The sequence below is a fragment of the Pleurodeles waltl genome, chromosome 2_2, assembly GCF_031143425.1.
Source record: "Pleurodeles waltl isolate 20211129_DDA chromosome 2_2, aPleWal1.hap1.20221129, whole genome shotgun sequence".
NCBI lineage: Eukaryota > Metazoa > Chordata > Amphibia > Caudata > Salamandridae > Pleurodeles > Pleurodeles waltl.
This window is the reverse complement of record NC_090439.1, coordinates 739048861-739066145: the sequence shown is the minus strand read 5'-3', so window position 1 is coordinate 739066145 and position 17285 is coordinate 739048861. Positions and strand designations below refer to the sequence as shown.

Genomic DNA, 17285 nt, shown 5'->3' with positions numbered 1-17285 from the left:
AGCATCGTCAAAGAGTTCTCCAACCCCAGCGCCAGCACCAACGCCGTCACGCCCTCACAGGATTTGTGCGAATCCCTCGCCACTTTCTTCCATCGCAAGATCAGCGACCTCCACGACAGCTTCGGACACCAGACCCAACCATACACCACTGAACCCGCTTCCCCGGACATCACCCTCAACAACTGGACCCACATCAACACAGAAGAAACCAAATCCATCATGAACTCTATCCACTCCGGCGCCCCTTCGGACCCCTGCCCGCACTTCATCTTTAACAAAGCCGACGACATCATCGCCCCGCACCTCCAGACCGTCATCAACTCTTCTTTTTCTTCTGCTACCTTCCCCGAATGCTGGAAGCACGCTGAAGTCAACGCCCTACTAAAGAAACCTACGGCTGACCCAAGCGACCTGAAAAACTTCCGCCCCATCTCTCTTCTACCTTTCCCAGCCAAGGTAATAGAAAAGACCGTCAACAAACAGCTGACCACCTTCCTGGAAGACAACAACCTGCTCGACCCTTCACAAACCGGATTCCGAACCAACCACAGCACGGAAACCGCCCTCATCTCAGTCACAGACGACATCAGAACCCTGATGGACAACGGTGAAACAGTCGCCCTCATTCTCCTCGACCTCTCGGCTGCCTTTGACACCGTCTGTCACCGCACCCTAATCACCCGCCTACGCTCCACCGGGATCCAAGGCCAGGCCCTGGACTGGATCGCCTCCTTCCTCGCTAACCGCTCCCAAAGAGTTTACCTCCCTCTGTTTCGCTCAGAACCCACCAAGATCATCTGCGGCGTACCTCAAGGCTCATCGCTCAGCCCGACACTCTTCAATGTCTACATGAGCCCCCTCGCCGACATCGTACGCAAGCACGACATCATCATCACCTCCTACGCCGACGACACCCAACTTGTACTCTCCCTCACCAAGGACCCCGCCAGCGCCAAGACCAACCTACAAGAGGGTATGAAGGACGTCGCAGATTGGATGAGGCTCAGCCGCCTAAAGCTGAACTCTGAAAAAACGGAAGTCCTCATCCTCGGCAACACCCCGTCCGCCTGGGACGACTCCTGGTGGCCCACGGCCCTCGGCACCGCACCGACCCCCGCAGACCACGCCCGCAACCTCGGCTTCATCTTGGACCCTCTTCTCACCATGACCAAGCAAGTCAACGCCGTGTCCTCCGCCTGCTTCCTCACTCTCCGCATGCTCCGCAAGATCTTCCGCTGGATCCCCGCCGACACCAGAAAAACCGTGACCCACGCCCTTGTCACGAGTCGCCTGGACTACGGCAACACCCTCTACGCCGGGACCACCGCCAAACTCCAAAACCGCCTGCAACGCATCCAAAACGCCTCGGCCCGCCTCATCCTCGACGTACCCCGCAACAGCCACATCTCCACACACCTGAGACACCTGCATTGGCTCCCAGTCAGCAAAAGGATCACCTTCCGTCTTCTCACCCACGCACACAAAGCCCTCCACAACAAGGGACCGGAATACCTCAACAGACGCCTCAGCTTCTACGTCCCCACCCGCCCCCTCCGCTCCGCTGGCCTCGCACTTGCTGCCGTCCCTCGCACCCGCCGCTCCACGGCGGGTGGGAGATCTTTCTCCTTCCTGGCGGCCAAGACCTGGAACTCCCTCCCCACCAGCCTCAGGACCACCCAGGACCACTCCGCTTTCCGGAGACTCCTAAAGACTTGGCTGTTCGAGCAGCGATAGCCCCCCCTTTCCCCCCTAGCGCCTTGAGACCCGCACGGGTGAGTAGCGCGCTTTATAAAAAAAAATGTTAATGATCGCGGTCAGCCTGAACTTGCCACTTTGTCGAGTCTGCCCCAACCAGATATCCATGGTTGGTGCTATGTGCTTTTAGGTACTATTTGCACTTGCATCTTTCAAACTCGATATCTCAAGATCTACTGATTGGATTTTTGTTACTTTGGTCTCAAATGAATTATTAAATTTGACTCTATTTTTCTTGGTGCGCGATTTTTCTTGTGATGTGTTTTTACTTCATTACTATTTGAAGTGCTGCATAAATACTTTACACATTGCCTCTAAGTTAAGCCTGACTGCTTTTACCAGATGGCTAAGCATAGGCTAATTTGGGGTTCTGCCTGTGAATTTACCCTGACATAAATTGTGCCCCCAACCAGTAACCTAAATTCTAACACATATGGTGAAAGGTCATTCTCTTGGCAGATCTCACTCTTTCCTAGTGGCTGATAAAAAATTGTAGGAGATGGTCAGGTCGCTCTCAGAGGCTTATGAGGTTTACAGAGAGAAGGTAGTTTCCCCTCATCATTCTACTCCTACGTCATCCTCCTCCAAGTTTTCAGTTTTCACATCTAGAGTGAAGTATATTCAAAATGAGGAAATTAAACCTGTCATTTCTTGTTTTCCTGAGAGTACCTCCACACCTAGAGCGAAGTATTTTCAAAAGGAGGAAATGAAACCTCCACAAATCTTCAGCTTCTTGAAGATTCAGGACAGCCTACTTCAAGCAGTGATTGGTTCCATCAGTTTCAGGCAGTTTGAGACACCTGCTGCATCCATGCTTCTGGTAATCTCTGCTAATCTATGGTTTTTACAAAGAGAATAGGAGAACCTGGATAAATTAGCTGTTCCAAGATTTTGTGTAGGCTTTATCCTTTGGCTCAGGGAGATCTTGAGTTGTCACAATGTTTGTCTGTTGATCTTCTTTTGGGGATATTAGTTGGCCAGCCTTTCCTTTTACCTAAGGACATTGTAGTCTCTGATAGTGTGGCCAACAAAGCTGAGGGTGCTCTAAAGTGGGCCAATGCAGGGCTAAAGTCCGGATTTAGAGTTTGGCGGATGGGTTACTCCATCACAAATGTGACAGAGATCCCATCTGCTGGCAAGGAATTTCCAGACATTGTATTAGCTCACTCCACTAGAGGCATCACCATGTCCTGAAAGGAATGGACTGGAGTCTTTGTGGTGGATATCTATTCTGCTTCAATGCGGACTACCCAGTCTACATTTATTTGTAATTGCAGACTTAATTTAGCTCAAGCTAATGAACTCTGGTTTGGCTCAGAGGTTCTTGGTTCCGTTTTCCAGAGCTCTGTGTAATTGTGGACAGTTAAAGGCTTAGATACTTTTTTCTGCCATTAGTTCTCCTTTGTTTATGCATGAGGGTGTTTTTGTTCTTTGGAATAAAAAATGGTGTACACTTCTAGTGTGTTTTCTTTCTCTCTTTCCTGTTTGGGGATAAGAGGGCCTAACCTTTGGAATATCCTCATAATGTAAGGAATGAGACAAGGAAAGAGATGAGGCGATAATGCTCATATTACCTGTTGGTAATCTTAACTACTCCCATTCTCTTTTTCTTCCCCCAGTACTTACTATCCCCCGTTCTTCCCCTTTTATCTCGGCATTCTTATCATTTCTATTGATGAGTGAGCTTTCGTAATGTTCAGGAAGTACTGCTAAAGGAGGAGTGTTTAAGGCAAGGGACAGGCCTCTTTCTAATAGAAAGAAAAATAGCTATGTAGGTTATGGGAAATACTATTGTACTGGGTAACTATAATTTATAATGTAAGCACTGGGATGAAGAAGTAAAAATCGGAGTAATGAATGTTACTGGTAAGTAATCCGAGCATTCTTTTAAACAATCACACCATTTTTTCTGATAGGCCTGTTTTCTGCTGTAACGTCTTGCAAGTGACATTTAATTACAGCTCCTTGTACTAGGTCTCACACTCTCAGTATATAACCATGTTAGATGTACAATACAATGCACTAATTGTTTCTTTACAAAAATATTTATTTGCTTACTGAGAAATAGTTCTGTGGCACAATAGGTAATTAAGAAGTATAACAACATTAATTGTACATATCCCTACGTGTTCCATATCACATTTATGAATTTGTGGTAATAAGATGCAGATTTGATTCCCTTCACCTACTTGAGCCTTGTGTATAGCCTGCATAAGCCGATATAAGGCAGTTCTTTCATTGTGCAGTATCCTAATGCAAATACAAGGAAGAGGGGCATACATTTGCACTCCTTTCACTCTAGAAGAGCAGATTTATACTTTAACAGTGGATATTTAGGGTCAACCAAATTACACGTGAGGTAATTCTCTATTTCTCCTTTCTTGTTATGATTCAGATGTGTTTAAAAAATTACATTTGTATTTGTGTTGTTGGATTGGTAGATTGAGTACGACTTCAAGTATCTACAATGTCCAATTTCAATTAAGAAATTATCGAAAGAAGAGGCTGGAATCACTTATGAGCCACTTATCAGTCTCAATGTGAGTAAAGATTTTGCTTTCTCATTTTATTGGGCTTGCCTTTTAGAAATATTTGTCTCTTTTTTTTAGGTGTACATAGAGAAATGGGTAATTAAATACTTTAAAAGTGGTATCAAAGGAGATTGTGAAACTGAGCACTTCCATGATCTACTATGTTTCTAGTAACCATCATATTGAGATGTGTAAATTATTTTATCCGACACTGGTTTTCATGATGAATAGCCAGGATTTAGATGGGGGAAAAGGGGCCTGCTTCTAATCGCAGCCTTTCTAAGATTTTCTCTACAGAAAGGAGTACAATTATGTGGTCCTGGACTTATCTGTTCCTTTTTCGCACATGGGAAATATACTCCAATAGAAATCCTGGCTGAGGGTTGATCGTTCTATTGACCTTTAAAATATGGTAGCAAGCAAAGTTGCAAATTACTTTCCGACTGCAGACTTGGGGCCAGATGTAGCAACTTTGCAAATTGCGACTTGCAATTTGCGAGTCCGAGGGACTCGCAAATTGCAACTCGCAATTTGCAATGCAGAACGGTGTCTCAGACACCGTCTGCGAGTCGCTATGGGGTCGCAAAGACCCACCTCATTAATATTAATGAGGTGGGCCGCAAATTGCGGCCCCATAGCGACTATGGGCACTCACGGGTATGGAGGCCTGCTGTAATCAGCAGACCTCCATGTCCGTGACTGCTTTCAAATAAAGCATTTTTTTTTTTTTTCAAGTGTAGCCCGTTTTCCTTAAAGGAAAACGAGCTGCACTTAAAAAAAAAAAAAAAAACCTTTTGTTTCGGATTTTTTTTAGGGCAGGTAGTGGTCCCTTGGACCACTGCCTGCCCTCAAAAAATATTTTGGGGTCCAGTCACAAAGGCGAGGGGGTCCCATGGGGACTCCTTCCCGTTTGCGAGTGGGTTACCATCCACTTGAAGTGGATGGTAACTGCGACTCCATTTGCGACCGCGTACGCGGTCGCTAATGGAGTTGCATACCACTGCGACTCGCAAATAGGAAGGGAACACCCCTTCCTATTTGCGACTCTGAAATGCTTTTGCGAGTCGGTTCCGACTCGCAAAATGCATTTCTGCATAGCAAACTCAGGTTTGCGACTCGCAAACGGCGATTTTCGCCGTTTGCGACTCGCAAACCATTTGCTACATTGGCCCTTAGTTCTGATGACAGTTTCTCCTATATAACTTCTTGTTACCATCACTGACTCAGCACTGGGGGGACTTACCAACTGAACTGCTGATTCACTTAGTGGCACAGTATCTGCAGGTCACGGGATCCGGCAGGCACCTGGTGCTTTGGCTGACTACCTCACTGCAAGCACACACTATACCCACACATGCAGCTCTGCAAGGTGACTTTGCCCGACTATGTACGGATAAGGAATGGGCTGCAGTCCTGGAAAGCCCTACTAACATACCACACAATGTGACATTTCGCCTAATACAGTTTTATATACTATACAGAGCCCATTTCACCCCCACCAAAATCAACTGATATTTCCACTGCAATGACACAGTCTGCCCCTGATGCACACTGGTGGCAGAGGACCAACTTCATATGTCGGGGTCCTGCACATCCCAGTACTCTTATTGGCAGGGCGTATCGACCCGGCTTTCGATATGCACAGCACGTCCAGCATTGCAAACATGGTAAGCATGTATGTTGGGTATGTTCTCTAGGGTTAAGAAATATAAAGCGACTTCTGGGTTTCTAGACTTATGTTTTTTGATGGCTAAGTGCCTTATCATCAGAAGGTGGAAGTCTTCGGAGCCCCCCTCACTTGAGGCGTGGACACAGTCCTTTCTTGTGTGGGCACAGGTGGAGAGAGGATAACAGGGATTCAGTGCTATCTGATCTTAGAGCGCTGATGCACAAGGTGGACGGAGATGACACGGATTTGTGATGTACACTGGAATGTTATCGTGGTGTGGATGAATGCCCCACACTCTCCCCAGGGCCCTATCGCCCGGCTTCATTCTCTGTCACGATCCACATGAGTCACACATGGTCTGGGTTTGTCACTGTGGTGTTGTGGTGCCTGGCTGATTAGGGTGAGCCAGGGTGTGAGGGGGGGGAATAGCCGGTACGGGCTCCAGTTGTTGTTGTTAATAATGGACTCTTTTAAGAGTCAGAGTAAAAAAAAATGACTCAAACCAGGCAGTGCCGGCGTAGGGGAAAATGGGGGTTGTGCGTCAAACAATGGTGCAAGTCAGGTTTGAGTCAAAAACCATGGCTCAAACCGGACTTGTGCCATTTTTTGACTCACAACCTCCATTGACAGGAGTCATGCCCCCTTGCCCAATGGTCATGCCCTGGGCATGGCCATTGGGCACAGTGGCATGTAGGGGGGCCCAAATTAGGCCCCCCTATGTCACTTTAAAAAATAAAAAAATAATACTTACCTCAACTTACGTACTTACCTGGCATGGATCCCCCCATCCATGGGTGTCCTCCTTTCAGGGGGTGTCCCTGGGGGCAGGGAAGGGCACCTCTGGACTGCTTCCATGGTCTGGGAGCATGGAAGTGAGCCCACAGGTCCCTTAACGCCTGCCCTCACCCAGTCGTTAAAAAACGGCAACACATCAGGCTGTGCGCTGTTTTTTAAGGCCCGCCCCCTCCTGTGTGTTAAAATGACACAGGAGTATAAATAAGGTGCACAGGCCTTAAAGTAATTTTTGGGACGGGAACGCCTACCTTGCATGTCATTAATGCAAGGCGGTTTCCTGCATCTAAAAAATGATGCACACAGAGGTTTTTTGACGTCCGCGGAGTTGGGCGTCATAGTTTAAATATCGGACAAGGTTTGCACCAAATGTGTGTCAAACTTTTTTGATGCACATTCGGCGCAAACAGAGTATAAATATGCCCCTGAATCCTTTATACCTTATTGCAAAGATATGAATGACCAATCATTATGGGGTCTATCTGGTATGCCTGCCATTCTGCATTACTACATATCCTGTTGGCCGTGGTTACATGTGGGTCATCCGGTAGCCGCACATTTCTTTGACTGACTTACATGTTAAACTTGTTGCTAACTGATTTATGTACCTGTGGGATAATGCCTGTTTGGTTTATAATGACTGTACTCGGAACTGTTTCCCTGTGTAGTTGTGCTGCAAAATTTGTATACTGATTGAAACTATCCTAAACCTGAATAAAACAATTTAAAAAAACAGTACATTAATGTGAATTTATGTTTTTAGAGTTAAAATCTACCTGCAAGAGGTATGAGAATTCCCTTAGACGTACGTTCGTGCATTTTCAGGTGCAACAATCCCATTTTAAGTCTAAGAATATGGGAAATTCGCCATTAAGATGATAGTATTTATTCTTTACTGCTCTTGGCACATCTAAATTCCACAAATCCTAATTCTCTGAATCAATATTGATGCGGATGTCATGTTACCAAATGACATACATCCAAAAAATCCCATTAGAACACTTTCTAATAAAGACCAACATGATACTGTGACTATTATAGAAAATGAAACTTTTAAATACATGTTCCCACTTGCATTGCCTGACCATAGGTTTTTGAGGAGTGTTGTGTGCCATATGCCTTAACTTTGTCTTCCAAGAATTTTCAGTAGAAGACAGTGGGATTCATGCTTACAAAGTATGCAACAACATCCATGATGTTTCTAAGCAATATATTGTGGACTGATATTTTGCTTTGCATTTGATTTGATTAATAGTTTCCTCTGGGGAATCAAGCTTAGTTGCAAATTATCTTTTGCTAGAGTGTAGTGTTGTTAAAACGATCTTAATGGTAAATAGGTACTTCATGCACAATATATTGCATTATTAATTTAATTTGTGTTTTATGTAAAATGTTGCTAACCATAATGTGGAAGCAACTGGGTGCTTTGCGGCGTGAAAATTGGGAGAAGAACATAAGAGGACAAAGACTTGGAGGACAGCAACATTAGTACAGTCAGCATAGATCAAAATGTTGAAGAATGTTGGAGGCAAGAATGTAAAATAGTCTTAGTCATCAACCACTGGACAGTTGGGTCAAAATTCAGGATAGTCCTAGAAGACGGGCCTATCATGAGAAAAATCTTAGAATATGAGTTGACCATATGGCTGTTTGAACAAATATGTTTAGAAACTTTTTAAAATTAAGAAAGTCTTTGTAATTTCTGAGGTCAACCAGGAAGCAATTGCACAATGAGAAATCCTGAACGTGTACTGATCTACCACCACATTTCTTGTAGTGCATAGTGGATTGGTTAATTGGAAAATACTTTACAAATGGTGGACTCTAGAGGCACATTTACTAAACATTAATGGGCAGCAAGCAAAGTTGCTGAGTGGGGTTGCATAAAAACAGAGAGCGCAGAAATGCAAATGCCTTTCTGCTCTCTCCTTGTGTTAGCCGATTTTCTGAAACACAATCTGCCATGAAGTCATTAATTGATGAGACTTTCGATTTTGAAACCTTTATTTTCTTTAAGAGGGAACTAATAAAGACATTTGAACGTGTGGCATAATGTCAGTCTGTCGTTTTGTGCTGAGTCAGAACCTGACTGAGAAGCATTGCGCAGTCCATGTGCTTTGTATTTTGTGTCTATCAGCATTCCAGGTATTTGCTTCTCTGAATAACTCAATTCTTTGTTTCTATAACTTTTAGGCAATGGTTCGTCACAACAGAATGGAACTTCTCTCTCATCCTGTTTGCAAAGAATACTTACTCATGAAGTGGTATGAATCACTTGGATTATATGTTCAAATAATAAGCCTTGGATTTGAAAATATAACAATCATATTATCAAAAAACAATTAACTTATCTGCACTGTTTTGTTACAAAAGAATGAGCTCATCAGGCGTGTGCATGAAACACATTTTGAAAACAGCAGTGTATTGTAGGGTGTATGTAAGAAATTGGCTTATTAGCTGAGGACAGTTATTAGTCAAGCAGCAACCACAATTCTACTCAGCGCGGACTCCTAAGCAAACTCTAAATTAACCTATGCTGGACCCTCAGACAGTTTTGCACAGAGCAGTCAGGCTTAACTCAGAGGCAATGTATAAAGTATTTGTGTACCATTTCAAACAACGCACAGTGAAAACACACCACAAAAGGAGCTTACAACAGAGTTAGGAAACTAGAGTGATTTTTTATGAATAAAACCAGACCAGAAGAACAAAAATCTAATTAGTAGAACCGCAGATATTCCGTTAAAAATATTTTAGTAAAAATAGTGCCAAAATTCATAAAGCTCCAAATGTGGATATCTGGTTGCGCCAGACCGGGACAAAGTACTAAATTCAGGCCGACGACGATAGAGCACAGGCCAGCTACAGGGACCCTGTTAGGCTTGATGAACAGTAATCATCAAATTCTGGTTTGCAGAGCATTGTGAGAACGTGCATCGAAGATGTGTCGCTCAGCAGAAGCAATGTATCTGTTCCGATATGCTGCGAGGCTGCTGTGTGAGGACCTGCTGTTTCGTCATCGAAGATCAAGTCGATGAGGGCTTGCTTTATGAAGTCCGGAGTCGAGGATGCTTTCCGCAGTCATGCCGATGCGTTGGTGCCGAAAAGCTGCAAGGCTGTGATGTGGGTTGCTGAGGGATGCTAGGGCCAATGCTGAAGATGCATTGTGCACTGACAGTTCTAATGTGGCTATGAGCTGTGATATGGGTCATTACAGTGGTTCAAATCCACACAGCAGCTGCAATGTGTCAGTTCTGCTCAAGTTTGCATCGCATAGCAAAGGAGATGCATCAGTTCAGCTGGATCCACAGAGGCTGCTAGAGCACCCTAGGCCCACTTCCAAGGATCCAGGACTGGGAGGGCACCACTTGGCAGGGTAGACTTACAGATGGCAGAGTGCAGGTCCAAGGTTGTTGGAAGCCTGTTGTGTCCCTGAGGCTTCAGATCAGGAGGTCTGCTAACTGGCCCAAGAATCTCTTGAATCTCTGCTGTGTTCAAGGGATGCAGGTCCAGTCCTTTTCACCCAGGCAAGAGGGCACCAGGGAGCGGGTCGGCACATCAAGGCAGAAATCCAGCAGAGTAGCAGTCTTTCACCATCACAGCAGTCCTTCTTCCTGGCTAAGTATTCACAGGTCCAGAAGTGTACTGAAGAGTTGTGGCCTGAGGTCCAGTATTTCTACCCAGTTGTGCCTTTGAAGTGGGGGAGAAGGATCTGATGCACTCCCAGATTTGCAAGTCTGGTAATGTGTTAGATTGTTACGTCACCTCAGGGGCGGGATAAGAATGATGCGATGGGGAGAAATATTTTTATTTCTTCCTGTTTTTCTCTGCTATCTATGTGTGCTGCATTTTACAGCACATGTAGAAAGGGGAAAACACCTTTTGTGATTTTTTATGTGCAAAAACAATCATTCCCGCAAACGCAGACATCCTTGCACCATGGTGGAAGGGTGCCTGTGTTGGCACTAGGCAGCAATTTGTGCACCAGGGGGGCCGACAGCAATGTGCTGTATCGTGTAGATACGGTGCAATTCTGCCCTTTCCCAGTGGGGCAGGGCGGCGCACAAGGCACTTTCTACGCCTCCCTGCACTAAGGGCCTTTTAAATGAGGCCCTGAATATGTCAAACAGAATACCACTCAAGGCTAGCACCTTCGTGCTGATGTGAGCTATGTCCCCCCCTTCGGATCCTTTCCCCATTCATCCTCTGTACTAACTAGCATGTGTATGGTGGATCTTTGGAGATGAACCCACAGATGCTACCCTCACTAGCAATGTGCATCACAGTCTAGCTTTGGTCCTGACTATTCACAAGGATCCACTTATCAAGATCCCAGTTGGGCCTCACTCCATCCAGGCTCTCTCTTCCTCCTCACTGTGCTCAACCATCTTGGCAGGAAAGAAGAAGACTGGTGCTTCAGGCACTGGGAAGTTCTTGCATTCCTGGGCCATGACCCTCACACAGCTGGACAACTGGCAGAACTTGCCTTGGAGACCTTCTTTCTCCTGATGAATTGTGATGTTGAATATAGTGTGAGACTCAGGCTCCCAACTTTATAGTCAAAATCCAGACATATGATTTAGAGTCTGATCTTTTATATTTAGGTTGTGTTTGTGGGAGTGCTCTCTCCTCTGCTCTGTTCTTTTCAAAGTGATAGTCTGCCACAGTTGGAGTGGCTTCAATCTGATTGACCTACAGCGCAGCCCAAGGGAATACCTGAGGATCACACCTGGCTGTCGGCTTCCAATGAAAAATGCTCATAAAATTCCAAAAGCCTAAGCCTTCCTCTCTATCATGAGTTTTTGGTCCACAGTGCCAACCTTATAAGTCTCACCATCTTTGGGACAATGAGGTCAGGCCCCACTGACCAGTAACCCTTACAGGAATCAAAAAACCCTTTGATGTGCATAGAGGGTGCTCTGCTGTCCTTCCTCTAGTGTGTGTCATCCCACCATGGCCATCAGGAATGTCAGCAATCTGCATTTGCTTGTATCTGGCTCACTCTCACAATTTTTTTTAACCTTGGTCTTTTCCTCTCATCTGGTCCAATAAATCTGTTACCCAGGTGTAGCCGTTGAGAGCCAATTTTAACCACTATCCTTGATCTCCTTTCTTGCTTACTCACTTTTGGGGTCACGGCATCATTATCTCAAAAGATCTCCGGCAAAGAGCCCCCCCATTCGGGGTGGTGCCCGTCAGACATTGCAGTGCCAGTCTGACGAGGAGCAAGTTCCGATGATGAAGCATGACATCCTTTTGGATGTGTGAGGTTTTTTGCTCCTAAAAATTAGGACCCCTACCATAGTATCCTCTCTTCCTTTCTACTTGGAACACTGTATCTTATTTATTTTTTGACATGGGTAGATGCTCCTTGTCTGTCTTGACCCTTCCTCTTGTTTGCCATGGGTGATGATCTTCATTTCTTGAAATTGGAATGTTTGTTGCACTTCCTTCCCTTACCCTCCATTATTTGAATTGGCTCAGCAATACCAGAGAGATGTTTCAGAATAGCAGTTGTGTTTAAGGGAAATGTAGGGAAATGGAAGGCAAATGGACCACCTCAACAGTATTTCATCTACATTAACCATCTGAGGGGCCTGTGGTTGGTCTGAACCCAGAAGTGAGACCCAAACAAGTACGGTCTTAGCTTCTTCAATGCTCAGACCACAGCAAAAGCTTCACTTTTAATTGCACTCCACTTCTGTTCCCTGGGGAGTAGTCTCCTGATAAGGAAGACTACAGGTCGGTCTAGGCCCTCTTCGTTCAGCTGGGAGAGTACCGCTCCCACTCCATGCTCTGAAGCATCTGTCTGTACCACAAATTCCTTGGAGCAGTCAGGGGCCAGTAGCATGGGTGCTGGCCTCCTTCAGGGTATCAAATGCAGTTTGGCATGCCTCAGTCAAGATCACCTGTCTAGGCTGCTTCTAGGAAGTCTGCTCTGTCAGGTGGTCAACAATGGTGCCATAACCCTTGACAAATCTCCTTTAGTATCCAGTGAGGCCTAATTAGGCTCCCACTTCTGTCTGGGACTTGGGGGGTGCCAAAGCCTGAATGGTGTCAATCTTGGGTTGTAGGCGCGGTATCTGGCCGCTTCTTACCTGGTGTCTTAAGTACTCCGCTGACCCCTACCCTATCTGGCACTTACTGGCCTTTAAAGTGAGGCCTGTGGCTTGCAGCATCTACAATACCTCCCATAGGTGGTGCAAGTGGTCCTCCAACTGGAGCTGAAAACAGCAATGTTGTCAAGGTAGGTGGCACTGAAATTTTCAACCCAGCCAGGACTTGATTGACCAATCTTTGGAAGGTGGCAGGGGTGTTCTTCAACCTGAAATGCATAACCCACAACTGGAACTTCCCCTCTGGTGTGAAGAAGGCCAACCTGTCCTTGGGTCCATCAGGTAAGTCAACCTGCCAGTACCCAGACTTTAAATCAAATGTGCTGAGGAACTTGGCAGCTCCTAACTGATCAATGAGCTCATCAGCTTTGAGGATGAGGTGGACATCAATCTTGGTGACTGAACTGCGCCCACAGTAGTCCACATGGAACCAATGTTCAGGTGTGGCACCAGGTGCAGCAGCCTTAGGTACCAAAACCAGTGGGCTGGACCAAGAGCTGCTGGAGTACTCAATCCCCCTAAAGCTAACATCTTGGACAACTCATCCTTGATGCTGACCTTCACTCTGTTAGCTAACCTGTAAACTTTGTCCTCAGTGTCCACATCATGCATGCACAGATGGGTGACATTTGGAGTGAGTGAGAACAGAGTTGAAAACTGTCCTAGTAACTGGTGACAGTCACTCTGTTGTTCTAGTGTCAGAGAAGGGGAGAGGTCCACACCTTTTACTAATCCATCCTCCCCCCTGGCAGACAGGAGGTCAGGGAGAGGCTCACTCTCCTCTTCCACCCCATCATCTGTAGCTAGAAGCATGGTCAACTCAGACCTCGCAAAGTGGTGTTTGAAGCGGTTCACATGTAGGACCCTGAAGGGGTTCAAAGGAGTCTGCAACCCCATCAAGTAGGCAAAATCACTCTTGCGCTCTTTTTATCTCAAATGGCCCTGTCCACTTGTCCTGCAGAGCACAGGGCTCTACTGGGACCAGGACCCACACTTTCTGGCCAGGCTGAAACTCAACCAAAGTGGTATTTTGGTGGTACCACCGTTTCATGTCCTTCTGGCTTGCCTCTAGGTTCTATTGAGCGAGCTTCCTGAAAGGGGCAGTCTGGTTTCTGAAGGCCGGCATGTAACTAAATACATCCTGGGGTAACTTCCTAGGAGCTTGCTTCCAGCCGTCTTTCACCAGACTTAGAGGTCCTCTCACCAGGTGCACATACAACAGCTCAAAGGGACTAAAGCCAACCCGTTTCTGTGGTACTTCCCGGTAAGCAAAAAGGAGGCATGGCAAGATGACATCCCACTTACTCCTCATAGAGTCTGACAGACCCCCAATCCTACATTTCAGGGTTCAGTTGAATTTCTCAACCAACCTGTTACTTTGTGGATGGTAAGGAGTGGTGAACTTGTAGTTGACTTTGTAGGACAGTACCCTCTTTTGGCATGGTTACCCCAACGTTTTGCCTGATGTCAGCATGTTTTGACTGTGTTCCCTGGGATCCTGCTAACCACGACGCCAGTGGGTGTGTTCTCTCCCTCTGAATTTTGTTACTTGGGACTTCACACACCCCACCTTTGGCATACTGATGCTCCAATGCAAGTCCCTAGTATATGGTACCTAGGTACCCAGGGCATTAAGGCACCAGGAGTCCCCCTTAGGCTGCAGCCTGTATTGTGCCACCCATGGGAGCCCATGTAAAATGTTTCTACAGGCCTACCATTGCAGCCTGTGTGGAAAGGTGCATAACCCTTTTACTTCAGTTCACTGCCCCAGGTCACTCTAAGTCACCCCCACGATAGACCCTCTTAGCCCAGAGGGCAGGGTGCAAGTACCTGAGTGTGAGGACACCCCTGCATGAGAAGAGGTGCCCCTACGAACTACAGTTCCATTTTCCTAGACTTCATAAGTGCAGGGAAGCCATTTTACCCATGTACTGAACACCGGTCACTACCAGCTATACAATGATAACTCCGAAGCTGGGCATGTTTGGTATCAAACATGTCAGAATCATACGCAATACTGTTGCCAATATTGGCTGTATGATTCCATGTAATCTGGGGGCTTCTTAGATGACCCCCAGCATTGCTCCAACCAGTCTTATCGGGTTTTCCATGCCACCCACGCTGCTGCTACCACTCAGACAGGTTTCTGCCCTCCTGCTGCTTTACCAGCTCAAGCACAGGAAGGCAGAATTAAGGATTTACTGTGGCAGTGGGAAGCAACACCCTCTCCCTTGGAAATAGGTGTTACATGGCTTAGGAGGGGTATCCTCCCTAAGCCACCAGTATGCTTTGAGGGGGAACATTTGGTGCCCTCCTTGCATGAAACTGTTTGCACCAGCCCAGGGACTCCCGATCCCTGTTCTGGAGTGAAACTGGACAATATAAAGGGGAGTCACGACTCCCCTGATCATCACCACCCCAGGGGTGGTGCCCAGAGCTCCTCCAGGTGCCCACTTGATTCGGCCATGTGGCGTCCAAGGTAGGCAGAGGCCTCTGGGAGCACATGAATGGTCAGGACAACAGGTGACATCAGAGCCCCCTCCTTATAGGTGGTCACCCTGCTAGGTGACCAGGCCCTCTTCCCAGGCTATTTAGGGTTTCCCTCTTGGGTGGATCCTCAGATTCGATGAGCAAGATTCCAGCAGGACTCCTCTGCATCATTTACTTCACCCTCTGGCCACTGGAACTGCAACTGGACCCTCCAGGAACCAACAATCTGCATCCACAGTGACAACTCTGCTCTGCACCATTGTTTGTCTGGCTCCTTCCAGCAACTGCAACATTTCCCCAGCTGTGTATCCTCTTAGGGCAACGAGTCTTTAGTCTGCACAAGAAGCAAGAAGGAATCTCCCTTGGATTGAAGGAGTCACTACCCTGCATCCGCAAGCAGGAACTGCAACAATGACCTGCTGCGTGGATCTCCTTTCCTTCAGGGCTGAGTGAATCCTGCATCACAGGTGGTGGTCTGGAGTGGTCCCCTTGTTCCTCTGTACCAGCTGTCCAACTTGGGAGACAGTATGCCCTTGCCTCTTCATGCAGGACAGTACCCCAATGCACTGCGTCTCTTTCAGCTACTAAGGCTTGTTGGCATCTCCTCCAAAGGATCTTTAGGCTTTGTGTACACCCAGCCCCCAGCACTCTTCCCCGCAATGCACAGCTCTATGCGTGCTGTACCAGCAACGTGGGACTCCTTTCTAGGTGTGCTGGATGGGATCACTTTGACTCCTGTGCTTGCTGCCTGTGGGTCGCCTGTGGGGGCTGCCTCCTCTTCATGATACTCTCCTCACTGCGGAGGGCCACCAATGACTCCCCTCCACGGGTTGAGTCCCCCTGGGCCTTACTGGTCCCTGGCAGCTCTGCATCTCTTCAAGGCCAAGGCTTTTGGTGGTTTTTCCACAACACTGACTGACTGCAACTCTCCTTTCGATGTAGGACATCAGCTGCATCACTTCAGGAACTGAAGTTCGTCCGGTGCTCTGGTGCTGTACTGCTGACTGTCTTTATCCAACGTCAATTTGGTCCTGCATCCACAGATGGGTGGGTAATCAATCAATAATTTGTTAAGCGCACTACTCACCCGGTAGGGTCTCAACGCGCTGGGGTGGGGGGTGCTACTGCTCAAAGAGCCATGTTTTGAGGTGCTTTCTGAAGGCTAGGAGGTCCTGGGTCTTGCGTAGGTTGGTGGGGAGAGAGTTCCAGGTTTTGGCGGCGAGGTGGGAAAAAGACCTGCCGCCGGATGTGGTGCGTTGGATGTGAGGGACTGGTGCGAGGGCGAGGTCGGTGGAGTGGAGCTGGCGTGTCGGGATGTGGAAGTTAAGTCGTTCATTGAGGTAGGCCGGTCCGGTGTCGTGGAGGGCTTTGTGAGCATGGATTAGGATTTTGAAGATGATCTTTTTGTTGATGGGTAGCCAGTGTAGAGTTCTAAGGTGGGCGGAGATGTGCTTGTGGTGAGGGAGATTGAGGCTGAGATGTGCTGAGGCGTTCTGGATGTGCTGGAGTTTTCTGTGGAGCTTGGCTGTGGTCCCCACATACAGTACATTGCCGTAGTCCAGTCTGCTGCTGATGAGGCCGTGGATGACCGTTCTTCTGGTTTCTACTGGAATCCACTTGAAGGTCTTGCGGAGCATATGGAGGGTGTTGAAGCAAGAGGATGATATGGTGTTGACTTGCTGGGTCATGGAGAGAGACGTGTCTAGTATGAAGCCGAGATTGTGTGCGTGGGTGGTGGGTGTCGGGGTGGTCATAGGGTGGCCGGCCACCTGAGTCATTCCATGCTGACTTTTTGGGTCCGAAGATGATGATCTCGGTTTTACCTGAGTTCAGCTTGGGGTGGCTTGCTGTCATCCAATTAGCAATGGCGAGAAGTCCGGTGTGGAGGTTGTTCTTGGTGGTACAGGGGTTCCTCGTGAGGGAGAGGATGAG

The 17285-nt window shown here is 47.2% G+C and overlaps 1 protein-coding gene across 1 annotated transcript in view; it reads left to right on the top strand.

Annotated features, from left to right (window-relative positions):
- TRPA1 (transient receptor potential cation channel subfamily A member 1) overlaps window positions 1-17285 on the top strand; it is a 1042932-nt gene that overhangs the window by 813405 nt on the left and 212242 nt on the right. Inside the window, exons 19-20 of the mRNA XM_069220348.1 lie at window positions 4197-4295; window positions 8941-9011. Of these exons, the coding sequence (XP_069076449.1) occupies window positions 4197-4295; window positions 8941-9011 (170 nt within the window). The remainder of the gene's footprint in view (window positions 1-4196; window positions 4296-8940; window positions 9012-17285) is intronic.